The sequence below is a fragment of the Dipodomys spectabilis genome, unplaced genomic scaffold, assembly GCF_019054845.1.
Source record: "Dipodomys spectabilis isolate Male_0828 unplaced genomic scaffold, ASM1905484v1 ptg000422l, whole genome shotgun sequence".
Taxonomy (NCBI): Eukaryota; Metazoa; Chordata; class Mammalia; order Rodentia; family Heteromyidae; genus Dipodomys; species Dipodomys spectabilis.
In genome coordinates this window covers 7,808,866-7,836,790 of record NW_024871099.1, presented here as the reverse complement: position 1 = coordinate 7,836,790, position 27,925 = coordinate 7,808,866, and the positions used below count along the sequence as shown (strand labels likewise).

General features: G+C 60.2%; 1 protein-coding gene across 10 annotated transcripts; it reads right to left on the bottom strand.

Annotated features, from left to right (window-relative positions):
- Nucleotides 1–27,527, bottom strand: Cic (capicua transcriptional repressor). 10 transcript variants are annotated; one of them, XM_042667822.1, is made up of 21 exons: nt 27,449–27,527; nt 21,147–23,957; nt 8,632–8,781; nt 8,309–8,543; nt 8,091–8,220; nt 7,814–7,996; nt 7,567–7,732; nt 6,551–6,753; nt 6,230–6,455; nt 5,861–5,964; nt 4,404–5,637; nt 4,130–4,317; nt 3,498–3,619; nt 3,242–3,408; nt 2,844–3,134; nt 2,419–2,744; nt 1,964–2,211; nt 1,714–1,868; nt 1,499–1,630; nt 1,201–1,332; nt 1–992 (listed from the first exon to the last, which is right to left on the bottom strand). In XM_042667822.1, the coding sequence occupies exons 2-21, from the start codon at nt 23,944–23,946 to the stop codon at nt 625–627; spliced, it is 7,560 nt and encodes a 2,519-aa protein (XP_042523756.1). In that variant the 5' UTR covers nt 23,947–23,957; nt 27,449–27,527; the 3' UTR covers nt 1–624. The 10 variants fall into 10 exon arrangements, with proteins under 10 accessions (XP_042523756.1, XP_042523757.1, XP_042523755.1 ...); XM_042667823.1 differs by lacking the exon at nt 27,449–27,527 and adding an exon at nt 27,016–27,066; XM_042667821.1 differs by lacking the exon at nt 27,449–27,527 and adding an exon at nt 26,676–26,747.
- Nucleotides 27,528–27,925: the final 398 nt, after the last annotated feature.

Sequence of the window (27,925 nt, the reverse complement as noted above, 5' to 3'; positions counted from 1 at the left end):
GTGTGTTAAACAGCTTTAATCTCGGTCATTGCTTCTTCTCGGCACAGTAAGAAATATTGCACATGATCAACATGTTTTGTTCTGGGGACGGGGACAGGGTGGGGAATCACCTTCTTAGAAAGTACAACCCAAGTTGGGAGGGCAGAGGGGGTAAGGAAGAATCCTCCCCGTGCCTGTGGCAAAAGTACAGGAGCCCCGACCCCAAACTAACCTGAGTCCAGCCCCTCTGGGGGAACAAGGGGTGCATGAACTCCCCCCTACTCCACAGGCACCTCCCTGGGGCCCGAGGCCCACCCTGCCCTCCAGCTTGCAGCCCTCACACGAGCCATTTTGCATAAAGTACAGGTGAAAAGCTCTGAAGGTCACACACTCCAGGTTATGTACAGGGGCCCAGTGGAGGCTGTGCCCCTGCCTTCCCTCAGCTGTCTCCCCATCACGGGGAGGAACCTGGGGAGGCGGGAGTATATACAAGGGGAGCAGGCTTCATGCCGCCCACCTGGACTGGAAAGGACGACATGGCTTTAGAGGAGAGGGGGGCAACCATCCCATCCCCCCACTCCTGCCACCTCCACTGTCCATGTCCTGAGGGGGTACTATGGGTCCAGGATCTCCCCCAGGGACCCTTCACCTGCCGGTGGCAGTTGTGGAGGGGCCAGAGGGAGGGGGAGAGGGCTGGGGGGGGCCCTCCCAGCCAGGCTGTCCAGGCCCTGGCTCTGGGGGTGGAGGCAGTGGCGGGGCAGCCTGGGCAGTGCCAGAGTCCGGGCCAGGGGAGGTGGGGTCAGGGCCGCCAGCAGGGCTGGGAGTGGGAGCAGGGGTAGCAGCAGTGCCAGCTGGAGGTGGTCCAGGGAGGGGGGCTTCAGCTCCAGGGGGCTGCTCTGTGGGGGTGGCTGCCTGCATGATCTTCTGGCGCACTTCACGGATCTTCAGCTGCAGACAAACCTTGGATGGGAAGATGTCGGCATAGCGGGCCTGGAAGGCTGCCGTGGCCTGAGCTGGGAACAAAAACACAGTAGGAACCAAGTGGGGATGAGTGCTTGTAATACTAGCATTTGGGAGGCTGAGGCAAGAGGATCATGAGCCTGAGGCCAGCCTGGGGCTACAGAGCATTCCAGGCTCATAGCAAGACCCTGTCTCAAACCAACCAAACCAAAAGCACAGGTGCTGGGGAAGACAGGTGAGATGTGCTGCTGAGGACCTTACCTGATGGGAAGAAGCCATGGTCCTGGAAGAGCTGCATGACCAGGGCGCGGCGCTGGTCCAGGGTGCGGCGCAGCGATGAGTAGGGAACCTTCTCATACTCCAGCTCCCCCAGCACGTCCTCAGCTTCGGTACCTGCTTGAGCGCAGGGAGGCCCAGGCTACAGTGGCAGGCTGCACCTCCCGGCCACGAGGCATGCCCAGCCCCAGTGCTGGTCTTCTGTGGCACGCAGGGGTCAGAGAGGGGCCTGCTGGCCTCCGGAAGCCTCCCGCCACTCCTCCAGGTCTGCGGCCCCGCGTACCTGTGCGGTCAAAGGTGAAGATGTCCCCCTCACACTTGGCACTCTTTGGGGTGTTGGGCTCGGAGCTGCAGCTGGAGCGCCTCCTCATCTTGCGCTTGGGTGAGGTGGGGTCCTCGGGCGCCGAGTCCAGGTCTGACCGACAGAAGCAGACTCAGCAGAAGTAGCCTCAAAGCTCACCACCACCCCCAGCCCCACCCACCCGGGGCCAGCACTACCGGTGGAGTTCTTCCTCTTCTTTCTGTAAGAGCCCAGGATGGCCCGGGGAGAGGTGGCCAGAGACTGCAGTGTGGGGGAGGGCAGCACCTCCTCCGGCCGAAACTCGGGAAGCTCAGCAAAGCGCTCCTCAAAGTCCACTTCAGACAGGACCCTGCTGGGGGGCCGGCAGGTTCACCTCCCCTGCCCGGCCTGGGCTGCTCGCTCCACCCCCAGCCCCGCCCACGAAGCCAGGCGCCAGCCCCTGCTCACTTGTCCACGGAGTCGAAGGTCTTCTTCAGGGGCGGGGGCCGCACCTTCACCTTCTTGCCAGCACCAGCCACCTCCTTGCGCTCTGGGGTGTCTCCAGCCCCCCTTCCACCGCTGCCCTCCAGACTGCCACCACTGCTACTGCCTGGGGCCGGGGCTGGGGCTGGGCTGGGAGGAGTGGGGGGCTCCCGGCTCTCCAGGCCCAGCCCAGGGACCCGCCAGTCAGAAGATGAGCTGGAGAATTTGCTGGGCTGGGATGAGGACAGAAAGGGAGAACACACCTGGCCTCAGATATGCCGGGGTAACCCTCCCCCCCCCCCCCAGACCCAGTCCATGGCCTCAGGAAGGCCAGGATGCAGAGCTGGGAGAGCAGCAGAGACAGACACACACGGGACACACAGGTGTGTGTGTTGGGGGGGGGGGGGGGGCGTAGCAGCACTTGTCCGCTCAGCACTCACCATGGTCTCGGGGCCCTTGGTTCCTGGCCGCTCCTCGGCTGGGAGGGGGAGAGGGGGGCTGCTCCGGGCACCGGGAGGCCAGGTCTCTGGGGGTGGCGGAGGGGCCGGTGGTGTGGGTTGCCCTTCGAGCTCAGACTCTGGGGCGGTTGGCTCCCGGGTGGGGCCAGGCTCCAGAGGCTGCCGGGGTGCAGGGCCAGACCGCCCGGAGGCACCTGCTTCAAAGGAGCCCACGGGAATGCTGGCGATGGCTGCCTTCACTTTCTGGGGGGCCTTCGGGCTGGGCCGCTGGGCCTTGGGGGCCACTAAACTGTAGGTCATGGAGCCTGCTGGTGGTGAGAAGGGTATTTGCTGAGCCATGCCTGACTCACACCCACTTTCTGGGTCCCCAACTCGGAAACCCTGCCCTGGATCAGCCGGACACCCACCTGTGGCACTAGGGAAAGGGCTAGTGGGGGCGGGGGTGGCAGTGGCAGGGGCTGGTGGGCCTTTGGGCAGAATGGTGGCAGCAGGTGGGGTGGTGCTGGTGGCCACGGTGTAGACCAGGCTTGGTGGGGCCTGGGCTGGCTGGGCCAGGGGTGCCGAGGTGGAGGCGGGGCTGCCAGGGTAAAACGCAGTTATCACGGGGCCTCCGGGGGCTGTGCAGGCAGGAGGCAGCTGGGGACTGGGCACAGGTGACACGCCCACCTGGCCAGGAGCCAGGAGAGGGGCTTGGCCTGCTGGGAGGAAGTCCAAGAATGAGAGAGAAGAAGAAGACTACGTCAGGGCCAGGACTACGTCAGCCGCACCCTGGGTCCCTGGCACTGCCTGCCATGCCACCTCTCACCTGAGAGCAGGGGCTGCACAAAGGCGGGGCCGCTGGGCCCCAGCGAGGTGAAGCCGAGTGCTACAGAGCTCGTGGGCCCGTATGAGGTGACGGTTCCAGCCTGGCTGGACGCAGGGCTGGTACCCAGAGGCAGAGTGTGCCCGCCTGCCGACTGCACGTAGGTGATCCTGCCACAGGGAGGAAGGAGGAGGAGTGACTGAAGCAGCCAGCCCAGCCTGCCTGTGCCCTGACTCTCTAGGCAGCACTAGCAGTTTACCTGGTAGAGGAAGGCAGCAAGACCTTCTGGGGCTGGGAGGTGGGTCCGGGAAGCGAGGCTGGGCTCAGGGGCGGCACCAGGCCGCCAGGTGTGCTCACGGGCACAGGCGTCAGCTGGATGATCTGTGGACAGAAACACCCACAGGCAGGAGGTGAGCCTAGAGGCAGGCGGGGCAAGAAGCTAAATAGAAGTGAGGGACTCAGAACAGGGAGACAATTCAGGATGGAAGATGACAGCAAAAGGTAGAGGATAAGCCGGGTGCCAGTGGCTTGTGCCTATAATCCTACTCAGGGGCCTGAGATCTGATGAATGTGGTTCGAAGCCAGCTGGGGCAAGAAAGTCTGTGAGACTCTTATCTCAGAAAAAGCTGGAAGTGGTGCTATGGCTCGAGTGATAGAGCACTAGCTCTGAGCAAAAGCAGCTCGGAGATAAGTGCCCAGGTCCTCTAGAGTTCAAGCCTAAAGACCAGGGGGAAAAAAAAGAGGTACAGACCATACTAAGGAACAGAGTGAAGAACTGACAGGAGGAACAGGGCAGGATGCTGACATCAACCAAGACACTAGACTTTGAGCCCCAGAAAGAAAGAGGCAGACAGACATGGGGTACAGGGGAGATAAGTAGGATGCTCTTACCTTGCTGGGTGGCTGGGCACCATTCTGCACAGGTACTGAGAAAGGTGGGCTCACCAGGGGCAGTGGCTGGCCAGGCCCCCCACCCCGTACTGACATGCTGGGGGCAGCCAGGGGCACCAGCACCTTCCCCGGCAGCAGCTGGGCTGAGCCACCTGGGGGCGGGGCCTGCACGGGAGAAACTGATTGGGCTGCAAGAGGCAAAAAAACAAAAGGTCACAAGAAAGCTCAGCAGGTTGGTGGCCACAAGGCTTGTGCTGCCCAGCTCAGGCCTCACCTTTAGGGGGTGGGGCGGAGGGTACAGACTGCAGGATGGGGATGCCAGGAGTGGGTGCAGTGGCAGCCAGGACCTTGCCGTTGGTGGAGGTGCCGGGTGGGAGGGTGAAACGGATGCTGGTGGTGGGTGCGGGGCCAGTGGGAGCTGCTGCCTTGGCCCCAGGAGCTGGTGGTCCTGGGGCAGGTGCCACCTGAAGCTGCTGGGGCAGCGTGGGCAGTATATACTGCACCTGGGTGATTCCCCCAGCCTTGCCCAGGGCCCCTGGCTGCAGGATGCCCAGGGGTACTGGCCCATTGGGGCCGCTTCCAGCACCTGCTCCTGAGCCTGCAGTGGGTCCACCGCCCGGGGCTCCCTGGGCAATAAACTGAACAGCAGGGGGTGCAGGGGCTCCATAGCCAGGGGTGCCCACCAGCAGGTTGGTGACAGTGGCAGGGGCTTTCCCCACAGTGCCCAACAGGGGCCCAGCCACCAAGTGTGGGGCAGGTGAGGTGGCAGCTGCTGACTTCTTGTCCGAATAGACTAAGCTGACCCCCAGCGGGGAGCCCCCGGGCACCCGGGAGCCAGTGCTCATCTCAGTTCTGGCACCTGCTGTGTCATTTGGAGATGCCTCGGTTCGGCCAGAGGAGGGGAAGGGCTTCGAGGCGATGGGAACCGGAGTGCTGCTGACGGGCCGAACCACATTGGTGACCATGGTGGCTGCAGGGCGGGACAGAGGCGCTGCCGAGGCCCCGTAAGACAGCGATGGGGCAGAAGCTGAGGGCACACGGGCTCCGCTGCCCTCTCGGTCCTCCTTGTTTTGGGGCAGGACCAGTGTTTGCAGAATGGTTCCTCCCCCGCTGGGAGGCACAGCAATCACAGAGGGGCCTGATGGCTCCAGGCTGCCCACACTTTCAGGTCTCTTGCGCCGGAAGGAGGCAGGGTCCGATGGTAGAAACCGTGTGGCCTTGGAAGGTGTGGCAGGGCCTCCAGGTCCAGGGGGTGGTGGCCGTAGGGGGCCTGTTGTGCTGCCCTGACCAGACTCCTGGGCCTTGAAGCTTCCAGAGCCCAGTGAAAAAGAGTTGGCTACAGAGGTTGAGGTGGTGGCAGGTGAGGAGGAAGAGGATGACGTGGGACCATAGCCTTTCCCAAAGGCTGCAGGTGGATCCGGGGGACCTGGTGGCTCGGGGTCCAGTGTGGGACGGCAGTGGGTAAAAGAGGAGCGGATCACAGGTGAGAACAACTTACGGCCAAAGCCCTGGGTTGAAGGAAGAAGAGACCCCATGGTCAGGGGAACTCAGGCTGCTGAACACCAATCCTCAGCCTATCAGGAGCACACCCTGTCAGCCTGAATAGGATCCAGCTCCACACAGGCCCCGCAGCTTGTGCTCTCGACCTTCGTCTTACCCTGCATCACACACACACACAGGTGCATTTCTCCCTTCCAGGTGTGTGCACCGTGTCCCAGCACCAAGCCTTACCTTGTTGCCCTCTGGGTCCTCCCCAGAACTGTCGCCGCTTTCACTGTCAGTCACCCGCTCCTTGCACTTGAGATCAATGTCAGTGGTGCCAAAGCCATCGTCAGCTGAAGAAGCAGAGGAAATAGCATGGACGAGGGGCTGAGGGCAGAGGTACCAAGGAGGGGATAATCTGGAACCTGGGCTCTGCCTGCATAGACAGTGAGTGTTGTCTAGGAGGCCAGTCCTGAGTCCAGGGCTATAAACATCTGCCCAGGTTTCCTGCTGGCTGGGATGAATCTTTTCTCAGCAAAGCCAGAATTGATGCCAGTCAGGAACAGGCCCCGAAGCCAGGGTCCCGTTCACCCACCCACTGACCTTCAGCCTGCTCACCAATGACATCATCGTCCCCTTCCTCCTCACAGATGACCATGCGTTCCTCATCACTGGTCATGTCCTCGCTGGCTGCACGCTGGGAACGAGAGGCTCGGGTGGGGAGCAGTGGGGGCCGCCCGCTGGCCGCCAAGGCGCCTCCTTCACCAGGGGCTGCGAAAGGGCCCGGAGTGCCATACTGGGTGGAAGGCTTTGGGCCTGAGTATGATGTGGGGCCAGACACCATCTGCAGAACAAGGAGGAGCAGGCAGGGTTCAGCGGTCTGCAGCCTCAGGCAACCCTCCCTGCCCATCCTTCCTCCTGGTGGCCCAGACCCCAAACCTGAGTGAGTTCCTGCAGCGCCTGGCTGTCTACCTCCCCGCCATCCAGGCTGTGCACACCACTGTGGGAGAAGGCCCGCGGCCGGGCCGAGCCAGGGCCCCCAACAGCATGCAGCCGTTCTGCTCCACATGGGCCACTCCCTGCAGCCTTGCTGTCTGAGCTCAAGAGTGTCTGGGCTGCAACTGACAGGAGCTCAGAGGACACTGCAAAGCAGAAGGAGAGGCTGTCAGAGCCAGCACTCTTCCTGCCAGCACCTGAACTGGCCAAATTACCCAGAGATGTTTCTAGGTACTGGGTAGAAGCAAGCCAGAACTCCTGGGCCACCTGGTGGGGAAAAAAAAATAAAAACAGAACAAAACAAAACCCACTAACCATCACCCTAGCATCTCCTTCTTGCTGGTTCCTGACCTCTAGGGCTATAGGAAAAGCAAGCCTACTCCCCAGGAACACATTTTCTAAGAGTGAGCAAGCCAGAGACAGGTCCATGTGGTGTGTGTCAGCTAGCTAACCACTAGCCTGGGCCTTGGTCCTTCCATCTCAGAGAGATGAAGAGCCATATCCATAGGATCATGCCAAAGAAGCACTCTAGACCACCACCAGGTACTCTAAAAGCAGCAGAGGTACCACCTGAGATGGGAAGCCAACTGATCTGAGGTTTCAGTTCTAGCTGTGCTGCTTTCTATCCTATGACTTGAAGCAAGTGACTCTTTCTGAGCCTCTTTCCTCAACTGGAAATGAGGTATGAGTTTCGACTCTAAGGGAATGTGAGTCTTATGGATTCCTGGTGTGTAGTAAATGCTCAGTAAGTGGTAGCTGATAATGAGATTGTTTCGGTATCTTATCTATCTGTGCCTCTCTGGTTTCTTGACACATTGCAACTGCCAGTTCCTTTTTGGAGGAGAGTCCTCAAAAACAGCAAAGCAGAGGAGCTGCCGGGCCAGGGGGTGAGCAAGCAAGAGGATAGCGGGCAGCTCTCAGGGAGAGGTGGAGGGTGGGGGAGCCAAGAGCTGACTAACCCCCAGGGGCGGCCGCAGTGCCCGTCTCCGACATGCTCCGCTCCCGCGTCTCCTTGTGCCCTCCTGCCAGCCCCAGGCTCGCGGGCTTGGCCTCTGAGCTGGACTTCTTTCGGTCCTTGTTGCACCACTTCCAATCTGGGTGGGCCTTGAAGTGGGCCTCCTTCACCTGGCAGGAAAGGGCAGGGCGACCCTTCACTCACCCACCCCAATGAGGACACTGGGAGGAGCCAAGGAGAGGAGGCATTACCTGGAAGGCTAGATCGTGGTACTTCTGTTTCTCCTTGGGCCCAAGGGCATACCACCACTCGCCCAGGATCTTGCTGACAGTCCGGTTATCCTGGTTTGGGTGACGCTGGTGGACCAGGGCCCGGTGCCGCTTGCTGAAGATCATGAAGGCATTCATGGGCCGACGGATATGGTCCTTCTCCCGCTGCAGTACACACAGCCCAGATTGGGACAGTCAGAACCACACAGACAAGCTTGGGTGACCACAATGGGAGCAGGGGGTCAGGAAGAGCAGGCACCTTGTTGGGGCTGCGTCCGTCTTTCTCAGAAGATGAGTCTCGTTCCTTAGGCAGAGCACTCAAGGACTGGGTCCGCCGTTTTCCAGGTGGCAGAGGCAACTGGATCTCGGGAGACATGATGGACAGGAAGCTATGGGACACAAGGAACAGTGGAGGCCATGATCTCTTGCGGCCGCCTTCCTTCCCCCGCAACCTGTCCCAGGCCCTGGAACACTCACGCATCATCATGGTCGCTCTCTGTTTCACTGTCCAGACGGGGTTCTCCCGGGGGGCCAGGGGTCTCCTCCTCAGTAGTAGGAAGGGGACCTTTACCAGGTTCCACCATCCCCAATGTGTGTGGGGGTCCAGGCCCTGGGCTCTCAGGGCATGTGGCCCCAGGGGGCCGCCCAGGGTCAGCATTTCCTGTGCCTCCTGGTGGCTGCTCATGAGCAACAGCTGCTGACTCAGCAGGTTCTAGAAGCAGATTGGGTCCATCAGAAGGCTCCAGGGACACCTTGATTGCCCCCATCCCCATCCTTCCCTACAGCCCCCAATTCCTCACCTTTGCTCTGGTTGGAGGCCACTGGGTGGCTGGCAGGTTGTTGGGCCTCACTGGGCTGCACAGAGGGGTCCGGCTGGCTGGGTGCCAGGAAGGGGACTAAGGAGTGCCAGGGGAACACGGCCACAGAGCGAGGTTCCACGTTTGTCCACACTATAGGGAGGATCCAGGTAAGGCAAGCAACAGGAGACCTTGGTCCTGACCCTAGATGAAGTGGCCCCACCCCCTTTATGCCTCATTGCCCCTCCCTAGACTCTTGGGCCCATCAGTGAGATCTTATTCAGGAAGAAGTCCTCCCTGAAAAGTCTCTAATTTTTTTTTTCGTCAGTCATGGGGCCTAAACTCTGGGCCTGGGCGCTGTCCCTCAGCTCTTCAGTTCAAGGCTAGCATTCTACCACTGGAGCCACAGCGCCACTTTCAGCTTTTTCTGCTTATGTGGTTCTGAGGAATCAAACCCAGGGCCTCATGCATGCAGCAAGGCAAGCACTCTACCACTGAGCCACCTTCCCAGCCATCTAGATTTATTTTTAAAAAGAAAGATGCTGGGGAGGCTTAGATCTGAGAATCATGGTTCAAATCCAGCCCTGGCAGGAAAATCCATGAGACTCTAATCTCCAATTAACCACCAAAAAAAACCCAGAAATGGTGTTGTGTCTTGAGCTAAAGAGTTCAGGGACAGGGTCAAAGCCTAGAGTTCAAGCCCCATGACCAACAAAAAAAAAAAAGACAGACACACAGACAGACAAAGATGTGGGGGTGGGGAGAGAGGACAGAAGCAGGGAAGGGAAATGGTACTCAGGTCCCATTCCTCCCTCCCAACCTCTACCAGCCCTGTCACCAGGGACCGAGCCAGAGAACTGGCTCCTGCCACAAACCAGGTCACACTCAGCTACCATGCCCCACACTGTCTACTGTCTGGGGACCCTCCCGCCCATCACAACATCCTCAGCAACCGTGCTACCTGCTGATACTGGCCTTAGTCCCTTTCACTTTCCTGCAAAAGCTGGTCCTATCACCCCTCTCCTCTAATTCTATCCATTGGTATGTGACCTCCTCCTTGCCTTCCCCCACAAAAAAACCCCAGGGACAGACAGGCAGTGCTCTGGTGGGAGGGGACGGGGACAGGAGGGGGGGGAACTGCTCATCTTCTCTTTGCCCCCTAAAAAAAACCCACCATCCGAGGCTCCCCTCCCTCAAATCCTCCGAATATCAATCTAGAGCCCAACACCCAGCCTCCTTGCCCAGAAAGAGGTGAGGGTGTGGTAAACTCCTAAGAAAAAGCACAGACAATGGGGCAGAGGAGAATTGTTCCAAATCTCAGCCCAGAGAAGGCAAAAAGTGCCAGGTGTTTCCTTGAAGCTCTGTACACTAAGACAATTCCCTCATGAGGGAGCTGTGGGGGACCTCGGATAGGTGGTAGGAGGGCAAGGCCAGGGCTGGGACCACCCCTGTTGGACCTCTGGGGCGGACCAAGGCAAGGGGTGGGCTTCCCCTCTCATGGGCAGCTCCCTTCCGGGGAAGTGGAACCAGCAGAGCAGCAGAGAGGCCCCAGCTCAGGGAAGAGGGAAGGAGGGAAACGCCCTAGCCCAGCTCTCCATCATTCCAGGACTCCCTTGATCCAAAGCAACCTGACCTAAGTTGACCCGCCCCCCCAAATCCCAAAAAGCCTCAGGAGCTTGCTCTCAGGGAGCTCTGGGGGAGGAAACTGGCATCAACACTGGACTCTCGGGGACTGACAAAGCCCTTAAGGAACCTGAGGACAAGCACCCAGAAGACAGTCCTGGAAGGCACTCAAGACTTTGTGACTACCCTGTCCCCTGCCCCTGGGGCCCCCCAAAGCATGATGGGCCCTCCAACACTGTCACAAGGACCTGGACCGTTTCCTATCTCCACAAAGGGTCCTCCTCATCGGGCCTCCCAATTTTCTGGGAAAGGGACGAAGACAAAGAGGAGTCCTCAGGTCCTGCCCCCTCCCAGGTGCACTACCGCCCAGGTGTCCCGGCCTCTCGGCAAACACTCCACAAACACTCTGGCCCACAGCCTGTCCTCAGGCCACTGCTCCACCAAAGCCCCTCCACGCCTCTCTCTCCCCACCCGGGCTCCAACCTAGAAGGCAGAACCAGTAACTCGGCGCCCCGCGCCTCCGATCCCAACCGACCTGTCCCATCCATCCTCTGCGCGCCACACCTGTCTCCAGGTGCTCCCGACTCCCCGCGCTCCGCCACGCGCCCCACGCCGTCTCTAACCACTCCGCCCCGCCGGGCGCCAACTTTCCCGTCGCCCCTTTACTCTCTGCGTGCTCGTAGTAGCGCCCCGGCGCCGCTACTCCGCACTTGAGCACCCGACACCCTGACCCCTCGAGTCCCGCGACGCGGGCGCTACTGACCGAACATGCCGAGGCCCCGGGAGGCCGCGCCGGACACGGGCATCAGGGGTCTGTGGGCCGAATACATGGTCCGGCGCAGGGGGTGCCCGGCGGGGGCTCGCGCCTCCTCAGCGGCCGACGCCACTCCGCCCACAGCTGGCTTCTGGGCCCTCGCCGCTCCGGCCCGGGGGGAGCGGGCGGCCGTCGCCGCATGCCCCCCCGGCCGCCCCCCGCCGGCCGCCCCCCGCGGGGGTCTCCGCCGGGCGCGCCTGCGCAGAGCGCCGCCCGCCTCCCTCCCGCCGCCCGGGGGGCGGGGGAGGTCAGCGCGCGCCGGCCCCGCCCCGCCCCCAGGCGCGCGCGGGGGCCGTCACGGGGCGCGCGGCCCGGGGGCCATCGGCGCCGCCCCCTCCCTCTCCCTCCTCCTTCGCGGAGTCCGGCGGGCGGGGCGGCTGGGGCGGGGCGCGGCGCGCGTGCGCGGGGGTGGCCCCCTCCCTTCCCTGCTCGCAGCCTGGCTCGCTCGCTCCCTCCCTCCCTCCCTCGAAGCTCCGGCGGGTAACGGCTCTCGCCCCGCGCGCCCCGGCTGCCGACGCTGCCGCCCCGCCTTTCCGGGCCCAAGGCCCGCGGCTCAGCGCCGGGTCGACCTCAGGCCCCGGGCGGGCAGACGGACCAGCGTGCGTGCGTCCGTGCGCTCCGAGCGAGCCCCGCGCCGAACCACCGCCGCCTCCCCGCCCCGCCACTACTACGCGCTCCCCTCCCCCCGCCCCTTCCCCGCTTCCCCCGCGGCCTTCCGCGCAAGCCCGGCCCCCCGCGCGCGAGCCTATTGGCTGCTGCCGCCGCGCGCGGGTCAGGCCCCGCCGCGCCCGCCCCCATTGGCCGCCCCGGGGGAACGTCAGTCATATGCAAATACAAGCAGGGCGGGGCGGACTTCGGTTGGCTCCGAGCCGGCCGGGGGCGGGCCTGCAGTGGGAGGGTGGCAAGGAGGGCGCACTGCAGCAAAGGCCGCGAGCCAGGGGGGCTGCTCGGGGCGCCGCGCTGCGGAGGCCCGAGTTGAGGGTAGTGCTGTGTCCCGAGCGCCGGGGGACGAGCTCGCCAGCGGCGCAGACCCACCTGGGCGCACCCGGGCCCCGCTGGATAGACCCATAGCGCAGAGTTGCGCGAACCACCGGAGCCCTTCCAGCGCTCACACGCACGCGCGCACACACGTCGTAGACATACTTTCGTGCCACACCCATTAGAGCTTACACACCGTTACTGGGGCCCCATACTGTCATACACGAAGTCACAGCCCACACCTGCTCACCATCACACACTCATCTTCACCTCACATGGCACATGCACTGTCACACGTCTTCCCAACAAACACTATCATTACACTTCAGCCCATATAAATCAAAGACAAGCTATCGGGAGGACCTCAGCACAACCACTGCTTGTCCACACTCACACTTTCCGCAGCCTTCCTAGGACTTGTACTGTACTCCGTCACCAACACACTTAACCCTCACTGACACCAGTATACTGACCCCCATACTCTTAATCTACCTGCAGGAGCAGTAGACTTCAGTACCCAGCTTCATCAGGAATACAACACTCTGGCTTTCTACCACTCTACCTACCAGTGTGGGAAGGAGACCACAGTCAGGCATGGTGACACTCCAGCAATCCCATATATACTGGAGGTGGAGATCAAAAGGACCACAGCTCCAGGCCAGCCCAGGCAAATAGACTCCATTAGAAAAATAAAGCAAAAAAGCTGGGGGGGGGGGGGGAAGGGGGGGAGGGCAGGGTCAAGTGATAGCCTTATAGCCATCAAAAGCAAAAACCCTTAGTTCAAACCCCAGTACAACAACAAAAATGGCTGTGGGGCTATATAACATCCCCACCTCCTACCTCTCCCCCCCCAAAAAAAAGGGCCAAAAAGAAGAAAGGAAATGGGCTGCTATGGTCTAGGAGATAATACGGGCTAGACGACAAACAAAATTGTTTATATTTATCTTGTCATCATATCCTCACTGCCACCTAGGAAGGTCCACTTTTATATGCCCATTGTTCAAGTGAGAAAATGAGGTTCAGAGACTGAATTAACTGTGCAGGCTCTTGCAAGCCAGGATTTTAACAGCCCAGGATTCTCAATTCAAGTGCTCTTCCCATGACTCAAAACTAGATCTCAAGGTGAACACAGCAGGAAATAGAACAAGATCAAATGGTGACAACAGCAAATGGTGACAACAGAAGCACAGAAAGGTGAGCAGGCATGTGTGGCAACACAGGAGGGTCTGGGGCCCACTAGGCAGAGGCAGAAGCCTTGGATCACCCAAGAGGACCCTGGGGCTTCTGCATAGGTTAGATCTTTGACAAGAGTAGTAGTAAACTTTGCTCAGCCTGTCCATCCAAACAGAGCTGAAGGCATGGAGAGGGGGCAAAACCAGGTAACCTGATCCCAAGGGGAAAGGAAGGTCTATAGTTCTCTGACCTCCAGAGATGGCAAGGCTAGACACTTGGCTAAGAGCCTGGAGGGGCTACCAGTGGGACTATTAGGTGACTGCCCCCTCCTCTATGCAGCCCTAGACTCAGACCCTCCATTACCTCACTGCCCCAGGGACTGCAATGTGAGGAAGAAATCAATGTGACCCACTATCTCCCCACCACTGCCCCCACCTCTCCCCACTCTCTCCCCACCGGTGAAGTGAGTCACCTACTGTTCAAGTTAACCCCTTCCCCACGGCAATGGAGCCCAGGGGCAGTGCTCAGAAGAGCCCTGTTCTGCCACTTCTGTTGGGTGAGAAAGAGCCAGGCATATAGAGCACAGCAGGGAAAGAGGGCCCCACACATCTGGGGAGATTGCACATCTGGTAGAAAACAGTGTCCAGGGTGTGTGTGGGGGGGGGGGGGGAGGATGGGAAGAGGCCTCTCTCAGGGGCTGGGCACAACCAAGTGGGGGCCCTGCCTGACAGGGAGGGGTGGGAATCCCCAATGGGAAGGTTCCCCCTCCCCTTGCCCTGGGCACTGGGCCAGCCCTATACTTAGCTTCTATTGTTCAGAGTGGAGGAACCCTGGGTGGGGGTGGATTAGCACTGAAAGGGAGGGAGCAGGTCCTATCCCCACCAGCTTCCTCTCTCTAGTCGTCTCCAACCCTAACTAGGGCCTCCCAAATTGGAAAAGGCTGAGAGGGTTCCCCAAACCAGGGCCCCAGCCCCGCCCCAGAGGAGGTATTCAGCCAACCTTCTCTCAAGGCAGGTACTGGGCAGGACTGTGATGACAGTCACCCCTCTGCACCACCTCCAAATAGCCCCAAACTAAACAACTCCCACCATAACACTCCACCCCGGCCCGGGGACTGGGAGCTCAGACAGAAACACCGACAGCCACCCGGGGTGGTGCAGGCTGAGGCCTGCCCAGAAGCCCGGGGCAGGCAGCCAGGGAAGCCCAGGGACCGGCAGACTCACTCTGAACTCACGGGCCCCTTTTATTGAGCCCGCGAGGCACCGCGCCCCCGCCGACCCGCAGCTCCCCACCCAGCTCTCAAAGGCGGGGTGCCCGCCTCGGCTTACCACCCTGGTGTCCCCAGCTCCCCTCACCCGCTCTCCACGTACACACCCACCCACCCACCCACCCACCCGAGCGGCGTCGGCGACGGCCAGGGTTGCCTGGGGAACGAGCCCAGGATTGGGCTGGCGCTGCTGTCGGAGGGATGGGGGGCTAAAAATAGCGTCAGGGTGAGTCAGTGTGAGTGGGGCTGGGGTAGGCAGGGGGACCAGGAGGGAAAGCGAGGCAGGGGGGAAGAGTCCCCAGGGATCAGGAGAGGGGCAGCATGCAGGTGGAGGGCGGGCCCGGGGATTGTGCAGGGAAGGTGCAGGGCGGGGAGGGGAGGGGGTGTACAGAAGCCGGAGCTGGGGGAGGCGCCGGGGCCCGGGCCGAGGAGGGGGCGCCGCCCTGCGTTCCCCTCCTCTCTCGGTGCTCACGAGATTTTCCACTCGCTGCCTGGCCCCCAGCCAGTCCCCGGCAGGCCCCACAAAGCCGCTTTGTGCTCGGAGGGCGGGCGGGCGCCCGGCCGGCCTGACACCCACGCGGGCCGCGGTGGGGCGCGGGCCAGCTGGCACCCGAGCGCCCGGGGAGGGGGGGGAACGGGAACCCGCGTTCCCTTAGGGGTTAATCGAGCAAGGGCGGGGGGCACGGGCCTCGGCCAATCGGCTGCGGGCGGGCGCGAGGGTGGCCAATGGGAAGGACGGAGGCCCGCCGCCGGGCCTACCCCCAGGGGTGCGCGGGAACCCGCACCCCGGGGTGCAGAGGGGGGCTGGGCGCGGTCCTCACACAGTGCCCCTCTGGGTCCCCGAGGCCCCGCGTGCACCCCTGCCTCGCGGGAGAACGGCTCCCGGGGAAGGCCACCATCCTTGCAGTCGGGAGGCGGCGCGGCTGAGACCTGAGCTCGCCAGCCCCACTTCACAATCAGCGTTTCTGCCAAAACTGGGAGACTGGGGTTCCCTGCCCGCGCCCTCGCGGGGAGCGGGAACAGGGGACGGGGTGCGGGCGGAGGAGGCGGCGCATCGGGCTGGGGTCCAGCCGCCTGCGGTGCAGCCGCTGCCGCCGGTGGTAATGGGAGCCAGACGCCGTCGCCGCCGCTAATGCGCCTCCCTCCCGGCCACTAATGGAGCCATTAATGCCTGGGCGCCCAGGGCCCCGGGACGCACCCACCGCCCGCGCTGCGCATGCGCACCCCCCCCCCCCCCGCCGCGGGCCGCCGCCAGGGGGCAGCCTGTGCCCTCCGTGCCCGGCGCCCGGAGCCGGGGTCTCTCCCGGGAATGCCACCAGACAGACTCAACTCCGGCGGCTCAGGAAAGCTCCCCGGCCCACCGGCCCTCTCCAAAGCCATGCTCTTCCCCGCCTCCGGCCTCCTTCCTCTCCAGGGAAGTCTCCTGGGGTCACTGACTGACACCCGGGTCATAGCCAACCTCTTCCCTTCCCTGTTCTAAATCTTTTTCTTAACTTTTTTTTGGTGTGTGTGCCTGTCCTGGGACTTGAACTTGGGGGCCTGGATGCTATCCCTGAGAATTTGTGCTCAAGGCTGCTGCTCCACCACTTTGAGCCATAGCTCCACTTGGAGACAAAAGTCTCATGGATCACTATCTTGCCCATGTAATTGTAACCCCTCTGTATGGTATTTTCACAATTAAAAAAAAAAAATCTCATGGAGGTCTGGGAATGTGGCTCAGTGGTAGAGTGCTTGCCTAGCATGCATGAAGCCCTGGGTTCAATTCCTCAGTACCACATAAACAGAAAAGGCCTGAAGTGGTCCTGTGGCTCAAGTGGTAGAGTGCTAGCCTTGAGCACAGAGAGGCTCAGGGACAGAGCCCAGACCCTGAGTTCAAGCCCCAGGACTGGCAAACACACACACACACACACACACACACACACACACACACATCTCATGGACTTTCCTTGCCTGGCTGGCTTTGAATCAGGATCCTCAGATCTCAGTCTCCTGAGTAGCTAGAATTATAGGCGTGGGCACAATGCAAACCTCCCCTGCCTAAGCCTGTCCCTCTATGACATTCATCCTCCAAGCCTGGGTTCTAGTGTCAACTCTGACCTCAGCTAACATGGGTTAGTTCATGCACTTTCACCTCTTGTGCCCTTTGCTCATACAAGTGCCTTGGCCTGGATTGCCTTTTTTTCCCCCTGAAATCTGCTCACCCCTCATACTTCAACTCAACTGTCTCCAATGAAAAGCCTACCTGAACCGTCCTCCCGAGTTCCCATGAGCCACTGACTGCCCCTGTCATCTGGCTTAACACCTCCGTTGGCTCATCCTTATCTGTGCCAGCATCTTGTCTGCCTTCCCCACCCACTTGCCATAGAACTGCTCTGCCAGGGACCTGGCAGAGGAATGAGGAAGAAGCTGACTTCTAGTGGTGTCTATGAGGTCGAGAGAAAATGGAAGTTGTAGTGGAAAGCACTTGGATTTAAGAGGCTCAAGCTCCTTCGTCCCACTCTGTCTCATTTTCCCCACCTGCCTGGGCATACTTGGTGGGTACTTTGAGCTGGCACAGGGGCTGGAGGTCATGCCCTCTAGTGGGTGGGTGGGCATGGGAGCTGCTTTCCTGCCACCTCCCACAACAGGATCTCCTAGCTTGGCCCATACAACCCCCGCCTTCCTGTTGGTCTGGGGAACAGGTGCTTGGATGGTGGATGCATCTGCAAGATGGATCCCGACATTTTTCAAGCAGGTTTTAAGGTAACAGAGAACAGCTCATGTATGAAGCAGCAGGGGGGTTCCTGGTCTAGACACCCTCACAACACTCCCCAATGCAGGAGCCGGGGACCTGGTGCTTAGCACCTGCTCACTGGTTTAAGATGAGCACTGAGTGTGCACAGGGTTGGGGCAGGAGGTTGGCATGGGTACAGCAAGACTGCTGAAGAGGGGAAGTGGGAAGACCAGGTAGGAGGCCAAGGCAGGCCCAGAGACACAGGCTCCCAACACTTAGAAGCCAAGGTAAGAAGAGGCTGTACTGAAAGATTTGACCAAAACTAAGTCCAGGAGGGAAAAACCCAGAAAGGTATACATACAGAGCCAGAGTCAGAGAGAGTTAAGTGGACAGAAAGAGGACCAAAGAGACACAAAGACCCAGAAATAAGGAATAGACAGATATAGGAACCCAGGCAAAGACGGCCACCCAGTAGCTTGGAGACTGACAGGAGCTCAGACAGTGGGATAGAGGCCCAGGAGGAGGGACGAATTCTTGTCAATAAGGGGAAGCCATGCAGGAAGCTGGGAGGGAGACCATGCCAGGAATGGGGCTGAGACATCTGGCCCCCAAGGCGGGGGGCTATAGACTCTGGGAGGTGGGAGGAGTGGTCAGGAAGAGTCAGAGGGAGGTGGCAAGACAGCTGGCTGGCCATGCCATGCGCAGAATGTAGAGAATGCCGGCAGCCTGCCCCAGCATGTCCCCCAGCGGAAGCAAATGCCTGGCGGGGGGCAGAGCAGGCAGGCTGCCCTGGGCCACCCCCTCACACCTGCTGCCCTCCCATGGAGGGTCAGGTGGCACCGAGGGCAGAAAGGGCCAGGACTATGGCCTCACTGTGCCACTGGGCATGTTCTGCCCCTACCTGGGCCTTGGAGGGCGTACACCCCAAAGTGCATGCCTCTGGAGGGTGAGGGAAGCCTCTGGGAGGCGAATGAAAGGCAGCTGGCTGGCACCTGTGGGTAGCAGGATACCTCAGCCTGGGTGTTGTCAGGAAGGTTCAGAACTGCTAGGACAGGCACTGGACAAGTTCTGACAGCCAGGTGGCCTCCAACAAAGAGGCCGGAACCTCAGTCCTAACCCTGGACAATAAGGGCTGGTAATCACTGCTTCACAATACCATGTGGTTTGGAGGAAAGGACCTCAAGCTGGGCTCATAGTATATGATCAATAAGGAATGACTATCACCATCACCATCATCATCATAACTCTTACAAGTTCATTACTCTTACAAGTACTTAAGAGCCTGGGAGCTGGAGCCAGATAACCTAGGTTTAAATCTTGTCTCTTCTCTCTCTCTCTTTCTCTCTCCCTCCCTCCTTCTCTCTCTCTCTCTCTCTCTTCTCTCTTACTTGGGTAACCTTGGATTAAGTCACTTAACCTTGGCCTGCAATTTTGCTCTGGAAGTCATTACTACTGTAATTCTTGGTAGTGAGAGACTACGAGACTTAGTTCAAAGCCCAGTCCTGTCCCCCCTGGCCTGGCTGGGTGAGTTCAGTCACAATTCTTCTTTTCTCAGGGCTTTACTTTCCCTCATCTGGAAAATGGTGGTACATGGGCTGGGAAGGTGGCTCAGTGGTAAGAGCACTTGCCTTGCATGCCTGAGGCCCTGGGTTCGATTCCCAGCACCACATAAGCAAAAAAAAAAAAGCCGGAAGTGGCGCTGTGGCTCAAGTGGTAGAGCGCTAGCCTTGAGCTGAAGAGCTGAGGGACAGCCCTCAGGCCCAGAGTTCAGGCCCCACGACCGGACTCAAAAAAAAAAAAAAAGAAAATGGTGGTACTGGGCACCTGTGGCTCACACCTGTCATCCTAGTTACTCAGGAGATTAAGATCTGAGGATCAAGGTTCAAAGCCAGCCCAGGCAGGAAAGTCCGTGAGACTCTTATCTCTAATTAAACACCAGGAAACTGGAAGTGGCTCTGTGGCTCAACTGGTAGAGCGCTCGCCTTGAGTTGAAGAGCTGGGGAACCCAGACCCAGAGTTCAAGCCCCACGACCAACCAAAATAATAATAATAATGTGGCAATAGTCCCTCATGGGCCTGCCCTAGTAGGCAGCAATGCCAACCCTTCCTAGGTACCAGTGACAGTCACTAGAGATGCCATGGGAGGAGGGCAATGGGGTGGTTAGAGCTCCTCAGATGTAGGTTCGTTATCTGCACAGACAGAAATCTTCCCTGGAGAAATTTTGCTGTGAACTACAGTAACAGATGCAAACAGAGTTGGGGGAAGGGTAAAACACAGCCCATGACAGGCAGACAGGCAGGCAGGCAGGCAGGCCCACGTCCCTGTGCCTTGGAGAGACAGGCCTGGGCTGGAGCTCTCTGGAAGGGCAGGGCCTAGCTCCTTCCTGAATTGGCCCCTGTCCCGGCCCAAGCCACAGCAAGTCCTTCCCACATCCACAACCCAGACACCTTCCTTCAGGGCGCCGACCTCCGTCTCAGGGACTTCAACATCCCCTGGTGACATAGAGGTGAAGCCTGCTCAAAACCTTTTCTGACTGTCTACTGCCCTGGGGATAAAGTTCACAGGTCTCCTAATGGCTGTCTAATTTGAACCTTGCTCACCAATCCAACCACCGACATCCCAACACTCAACTACCTTCCAGAGCTTCTTGGCTTCACAGATTCCAAACCTAGAATCATCTCCTTCTTCCCCTCACCCCCCCATCTCCTCTCTAGTACTGGGGCTTGAACTCAGGACCTGGGCTGGCTTCTAACAGTTTCCTCAGATCTCAGCTTCTTGAGTAGCTGGGATTACAGATGGGAGCCACCTGGCTGGCTGCAATGATCTACTTTTGCCTCAAGGCCTTTGCAGACTTTTCTCTGCCTGAAGGTCCTGTCTGTCTATCAGCCTGCCTGCCTTACTGAGCTCACAGCTACCTGCCCTGCGGGAGGGGGGGTGGGGGGGTGGGGGGGGGTGATTCAGTCTTCTCCTGATTTTTCAGCCTAGATCCTAGGCTTTGATCACCTCATCCCTGACAAACTCTATAGACTGTCACTCTGCAGGGACAGGCCTATCTACTCTAGGGACTACGTGATGAGTACCAGCAGGGCTGGGTCCTCAGCACCATCTAGCACAAGGCCAGGCCATGCACAAGCCACCAGTAGCTTGAGAAAATCAACAAAACTGCCAGGGATGGGGCTGATGACAGCACTGTCTCCCTGCCTGAGTTGCTCCTGAAGACCCAGGCTGGCCTGGGCCCCCAAGCCCTCCAGCACCATCTCAGAAGCAATGCCACAGTCTGCATTCCAGGCTAGGCCCTCTAGTCACACAGCCTTTCGCACCGCCCATCATCTCCAGCCTTCCAGGCTCAGCTCCACTGACTCCCACTCATTCTCCAATTCCCCGCTTCCCAGCCCATCCTAAAAGTGGCAGGCTGAATTCACACCTGGGAGAGTGCCAGCAGCACCCCTGGCTCCCTTCAGCCCTGGTCCTGCCACTGCCTGAGGCAACACCTGTTAGACAGCCGCAGTCTTCCCATGGGTTACCCTGAACCACAGCCCACTGGTCATGAGTCAGCGACCTCAGTGTGCAAGAGAGCCCTCGGGCTGATGAGCCATGTGACCCCCAGCAAGTCACTAACCTGGCCTCAGTTTCTTCTAAACAAGCACAATCATGGCACCCACCTGGTAGCCTAGTTGTGAAGATAAACTGAGCTGTTTACAACCTGTTCGAAATGTGTGTGGTAAGTGCTGCATGATGGAGCAGTATGAAATCTGGTTAGATAATCTAGTACTTAGCACTGCCCTTGCCTGACAAGGGTTTGTACTGTAACATCTGTGCACAGAGGAAGCCAGCCTCCCCTAAGCCCCTCCTAGGGTGGGCAACCCCTCCCTCGTTAGAGCCCAAGTCGAAAGGGGCCTTGTTTAAAGGGAGCCCTCCTCCCCCTCACCACACACACCTGCTCTCTTACCTGTTCCAGGCCGGCCCATGATGACTTCCTTCTTGGGGGCAGGATGGCTGGTATAGCTGCTTGGCACAAGGACCGGCAACAGGGCAGCGGGTGAGGGATGGAAGGCCACAGGCTGGAAGGGTGATGAAGCCAGCCCAAAGGTGGGCATCGGCTGGGCCACAGCGGTGGGCGCGGCTGGAGGCACAGTGATGGGCACAGGAGCCGGCAGAGGTGGGGGCAGGCCAGGCTTTCCACTGGCCACCCCAGGGGGCACGGGAGTCTCCCGGCAGCCCCGCCCAGGTCCCCCAGCCCGGACCTCACCGGCCGTGCCCACCTCTCCAGAGAACTTGGAGGGTAGTGGTACATCAGGGTTGCGAACGATGACGGGCGAGTCCCGCTGCACTGCGGGCACCCTGCGCACGGAGGGCCCTGGATCCGAGGTCAGGCCGGCAGGCGGGGGCAGCAGCAGCAAGGGTGAAGGCTGGCGGGAGCGTGAGAAGGGCACGGCAGGTGACACAGCCCGGAAGCCAGCCGGCGTGGAGGGGGTCGGCGTGTGGGACACTGAGTCCACACCAGAGTCTAAGCTGTCACTTTTAGGGAAGTCTGGGGCAGCACCCCCACCTCCTGCTCCAGGGGCCCCCAATGCCCCTGGGTGGGGCAGCAGCTCGGTCTTGCGCCGCCCAGGGCTGATGGGCACGGTAAAGGTTAGGTTGGTCTGGAAAGTGGGAAGGATGCCGGAGGAATGACGTTCTCGGGGGGCAGGTGGCGGCGGGTGGGGGCCCAGGTCGGGGGGCGTCAGCACGCCAGCCTTTGGGGTGCTTGCACTCAGGTGGCGGCTGCGAACCGCTGTGCGCTGGATGACGGGCGAGGCGTTGATGGGGCTGAAGTTGGCAGGGCGGAAGCCAAAGAGGGGCGAAGGTGAGGGCGAGGGGGCTGGCGAGAAGGGCGACTGCGTGGAGACGGGGGAGAAGGAGGGCGTGCCCGAACGGGAGCTGCCCAGCGACACCAGCATCACGGCTGCCTCACACTCATCAAACTCGAAGCGTGACAGATCCGCGGGGGCCACCAGGCGCGGGCGCGAGTCACCCCGGGCAGCCACACTGCTGGCCTCGCTGTCCCTTGATGTCTCGTCCCCCCAGTCAAACTCGGTGCTGCCCTCCCGGGCTGCCACACCAGCCGGCCGCCCAGCCCCACCGGGCCCGCCGTCTGCCAGGCCCTCCATCTCCTTGGTTCGCATGGACAGGTGGCGGGAGCAGTAGCCTCGCCGCTGTGACTCCTTCATGCAGCCATCACGAGAGCAGAGCCGCCGCCATTGCTTGCCGTTGAACTTCTTGCGGATGCCATTGGGTGTGCAGACCACGTCACCCTTCTTGTATTTCTGCTGGGCAGCCGTCAGTGGGGTGCGGGCCCGGGCTGCTGGGGCGGCCCCCTTCTCCAGCGAGGCCACGCTGCTGCTCCGGCTGCCACCCTGGCTCCCTTCCTGGCAGGGCGAAGGCTGCTCCCCAGGGCGACCAGGGCCAGCGAAGGCTGGGGACTTGGGGGGTGGGGACAGGAGCTGGGGTGGGGGTAGCGGGAGCAGGGCTGGGGTGCCCAGGGCTGGTGGGTGCTTCTCCTCACCCTCCTCACAGTGGACGCCCAGGGTACCACCGAAGCTAATCTTGGAGACCTCAGCATCCTCAGGCTGCTTGGGGTCCAGGGGAGCTGGGCAGGGCGGCAGGGTGGTTCCCGGCTCGGCTTGCTCTTCTTCAGGCCCAATGGGGGGCTTCCTCAGCAGGACCTCGGGTTCCCAGGGGGGCCGCAGCAGGCGCAGGCTGGAGCGGGCCACCCACACGGCTTCTTCGGGCTCCCGGTTGTGGAGCGGTGGTTGGGGTTGTGGCAGGGAGCCCGGTGGGCCTGCCTGGGAGCCAGGGCCAGGGCTGAGGCGGACCTTGTAGGCGGCTGGCTTCGTGGCCACTTCCACCACCACACCCTCACGGTAGGCTGCCACCCCAGGTTCCACACAGGTACAGACGGCTGTGCCCACCACCAGCGCACCTGGTGGCGGCGTGGCATCCAAAACCACATCTACGCCACTGCCCGGAAGCCCCTCGTAAAAAGTCAAGGCTCGATCTCCAGGGAACTGCACACCTAGGTCCTGGCTTCGGCGCACCTGGCGCACCACTGCCGGCAGGAAGAGGCCATCACCACGTCGTGCCAGCACCCGCTGGGACCGCAGCTGCCGCAGGTCATAGCCACCACTGGGGCCACCCGGAGGCCAGGGCCCTGGACCACAGGCCTCTGCAGACTCCTCCTCCAGGTCGGCCGAGTGCTCGCTGGCTGTGTCAGTGGAAGAGGAGCGGGCGGAAGCAGGTGGCTGGGGGGGTACCCCCAGGGCACTGGCCTCCTCAGGGGTCCGCTCTTGCTGCTCTTCAGGAGCCCCCGTCACCCCCCCACCAGCAGCACTGTGCTCCTCCACGTACTTCTTCTTAGGGGCTCGAGACTTGAACGTGGCTGTCTTGCGGCTGAGTGAGGGCTCCCAGCGGCCTGCCTCCCCATCCCCTTTGGGGTCCTCGGCTGGGCCTGAGGCTGGGTCACTGGGGTGTAGTTCTGGGGGCGGCCCCTCAGCCCCAGAACCCCGCTCAGCGGCCTCCTCCTCCTCGCCCTCTTCAGCCTCTTCTGGCCCAGGCTGCTGCTGTGGCTGAGTCTCCTCCTCGTCCTCCTCTGGCTTGTCACTCTCCCCAGCCCCTCGCCGCCTTAGGGCCTTGGCCCTGGTGGCTGGTGGGGACTTGCTGCCACTACCAGGACCTGAAAGACTAGTGCATGCCTTCTTCATCGGCTTCATCTTCTGTGCACCTGGAAAATGGGAGAGCCGACAGGGAGCAACTTAGGAAATAACCCCAGACTCGGGGTGCTCCAAGACTTGCTGACTCAACTGCTTCTATCCCATGGTCCCCAAGGCCTTCTCTCTGGCTTACACTTAACTCATGCGGGCCCCAGGCATCCAGATCCACACTGGCACCTGGGTCCCCTGAGCCTATACATCGTACTCTGCTCTTCTCTGTCCGGGACATGTACACGCTGAGTGCCCCCAGGAAGCATGAGGGGGCACTGTTGTTCACAATCACAGAGTGCTCACTTGGTCTTGAACCCTGTGCTAAGCTTGCCCCCTCCCCTCCCTTTTTTTGGTGCCATTCTTGGCGCTTGAACTTAAAGTCTTTGAGTGTGCTGTCCCTGAGCTTTTTGTTTTGTTTTGTTTTCCTCAAGGCTAGTGCTCTCCCACTTGAGCCACAACTCTACTTCCCACTTATTGGAAGTAAGAGTCTTACAGACTTTTCCTGCCCAGATTGGCTTTGGACCACAATCCTCAGATCTCAGCCTCCTGAGTAGTGAGGATTATAGGCATGAGCCATTAGCACTCAGGGTAAACTTGCCTTTTAAAATTCATCTTTCAACAGCTCCAAAAGGCCAGGGCTGGGGGGGCCTGGGGGGGAATTGCTATCAGCCTCCTTGTATATTTGAGGAAACCAAGGTGCAGAGAGTTAAGTAACTCGACTTGAGATTAAGCCAGCTAGGAAGAGGCAGACAAGGATCTGAACTGAGGTACTCTGGCTCCAGAACCAGTGCTCCTAACCACTTCAGTGTGTGCCTGTCACATGATCACAGGGCAGGCTTACTCTTACAGTCATCAACTAGAGGGCCACACATCCAAATGCACACACATACCCGAGCAGCAAGACACAGACACGGATGCACACACATACCTGAGCACCAAGCCACAGACACGGATGCACACACATACCCGAGCACCAAGCCAGACACGGATGCACACACATACCCAAGCACTAAGCCACAGACATGGAGGTGACTTGGCTATGATGTGGATCTCTCCACCCCACCTTCCCTCATCACGCTAGACACCACATGTGGCCAGGCACTATGGAAGAATTAGGCAGCTGAGTGTCCTAAGGGACAGCTGCCCACTCCACTCTGCACCCCAGGCCTGCCAGGTGCAGTCATCTCCCCAGATCCCGGGCAGGGAACAGGCAGGGGCATGTCTAGGGCAAGAGCTCATACTCGGTACTGCCACAGGGCCGTGCATGAGCACACGCACGCGCACAAACATGGGCACACACACGCACACACACAACGTCATTGCACAGTGGGACACGGGACACAGAGCTGCACCCCAGGATTTCTCGATCCCACTAGGCCTGCCCCTCCCCCTATAACAGCCAGCATGAAAACAGCAAGCTCAGCCCCCCTCTTCTGGCTTGCACGCACCTTTGGCTAGGCTGGCAGGCTGGCTAGGGTAGAGTGGCAGGTAGGGGAGGGCGGGGGAGGGGGGGAGGAGAGGGAAGGGGGGATGGGAGAGTATTCAACTCCCAAATATATCTTCCAACTTCAGGTGGGGGTAACCAGGATAAGGTCAAAGAAAGCAGTACAAGCCCAACAGGCCAACCTCACCCACTTCCTGAACAGTCATTGCTGCCCGCCCCCTCTCAAGCTGCCCTGAGAAAAGAGAAAAAAAACTTTACTCTGAAGTGACTTGAGAGAACCCAAGAGGCCTAAAAGGGTCCTGTAGGATGAATGGGGGGTCCAGGACAAGAAGTCAAACACAATCACAGGCCTCATGAGTCTTCTGGCTCCCCAGGATCCTTCACATCATACTCTTGCAATTGGGGCCTGCTCTTCCCATGGACCCTAAAGTCTCAAGCCTTGCTTTTTCTATGTGTCCTCAAAAGCAGGGCCTGCAGGGCCAGGGACTGGCATCTATGTGACCAGGAATCAGACAACCATCACCACTTCCTCCCCACTGCTGGACTACAGTGCTGGACACTGCGAGAGATCTGGCCCAAACACCAACCTTTGGATAACCTAGCCAGGGCTGATGACCACATTGCCTGACACCCCTAGACCCTATTGCCCAGCAGCGCTTCCTTACTCTGCAAGAATGGGCCCTTCCTTGAGGCCTATTCACTTCCCATCCACTCCTCTCTGCATAACTAGGTCCTGGGTAACCAGGGTCCTGTGGGCCCTTGCCCCGCTTTGAATCTCAGTAGTAACTCCTGAAACCATTCCAGAACCTGGGTTTTTGGGGGATTCATGCCTTCTGCTACCATCAACTCTCCCATCTTGACACCACCTCTACTTTTCTCTTCTCAGGTCCTAAGACCCCCCTCCTCTGTTACCTTCTCCTGGTCACCCCCATTTATGTCTGTCACCTACTCCTCCCAGTCACTCTCCTGTCAGCCATCTCTGGACCTGACACCTCCTCTCCTCATCACCTCCTAGTCACCCCCTCTAACTCTATCCCCTCTCTCTCCTTGTCACTCTGATCTAGTCCTGTCATCTCTCTATTCCTGTTACCAGGTCTCTAACCCAACACCCCCTCCCTGTCACCCCTTTCCTGTCAGCCCCCTCCCCACCACTTCCTCCACTCCGTCTCCTCTTCCCACCATTCCGCCCACCCCTTTCCCCCTGTACCCCTCTTCCCGTTCCTGCCACCTGTCCCCACACGTCCCCCAGCCCCCAGGACCCCCCGCCCGTGTCAGCCCTGGCCCCGCCCCTCACCTCGGGCTCAGCGGGGTTTCGGGGCGGGGGGCCGTGGCCCCGGCTCGGTCCGGTCCGGTCCCTCCCCGCCCCCCCTCCGGCTCTCCCTCTCGATTCTCCCTTTTTTTTTTACTCCAACACACAAAATGGTGAATGGACCTGCAACAGCTGGAACAACCAGCCAATCAATGGCCACAACCCCGCTGACCGGCGCCGATCTAGGCCAATAGATAGCTGCAGTCTAGTCAGCTCCGCCTCTCGACGATGAACGACACTCACAGCAACCAATCGTGCTCTTCTGGCAGCGCTAGGGGGTGGGGCCAAAATCCAAGGCCGGCCTCCCTCCGGGACCGACACTAACCTAAGCCTACGACCGCCTGATCTGTCTTGGGCCCTGCCCTACAACAAGTGATGAACACCAGCTTTGGCCAATTGATAATCGACGTTGTGCCGAATGACAACTACAGTATCCAGTCACTATGCACCCTAGGCCGGAACCTAGACTTGAGGGACAGTAACCAATGAAATAGAAGAAGGGATGGGCTCTCCAATGAGCAGGCTTAGAAGGCGTGGCTCAAGCGTTTGTTGACCGGCGAGGCGCAATGCCTTCTGGGAATAGTAGTCCTCTCACGTCTCTGACCCGTAGTCGACTGTAGAAGGCAGACTACAACTCCCATGTGACAGAGTGCTGGGAGCACTAAAGAACCCGGGCGAGGAGAAAAAGTCGGAAAGGGCAGTTCCTCGTGAGTCTCGCTGGACACCAGGAACATTTTAGACCCAGGGCCCCAACTCACCCGGATTCCCGGCTCTGGCGTCGCCGGTGGCTCCTCTCAGTGGCGGCGGTAGCGGCACGAGGGGGAGGTGCGAGGAGCAGCCAACCGCCACCCGCGAGTCCCGCAGCCAATCAACAGCGGCTTGGGCGGGGCAATGACCTCACCGGCTCTACACTCTTACCCCTCCCCCACGTGGTTGTTGCTGCCGGTAGCCAGAGTAGGGAAGTTTGGGGTTGGGGGGGGGCGGGGGGAAGGGAGGGAAACGGGAGAACTAGTGATGTCACCTTTCTCCTGCTTGATTGGCTTTCTGCTGACCAATCAACAGTCTTAAAAAGTCTGGCGCGGCCCCGCGGAAAGCCCTGTTGCCACCGGGAGGAAAGAGAACGCGCCTGGCCTGTAGGGTGGCGCGCGCTGCTGCCTAGGCAGTGCAAGCAGCCTGGGACTTTGAGGGGCTCTGGAGAGACCTGTCACTTCCCTCAAGATTTTGACACTCAGAAC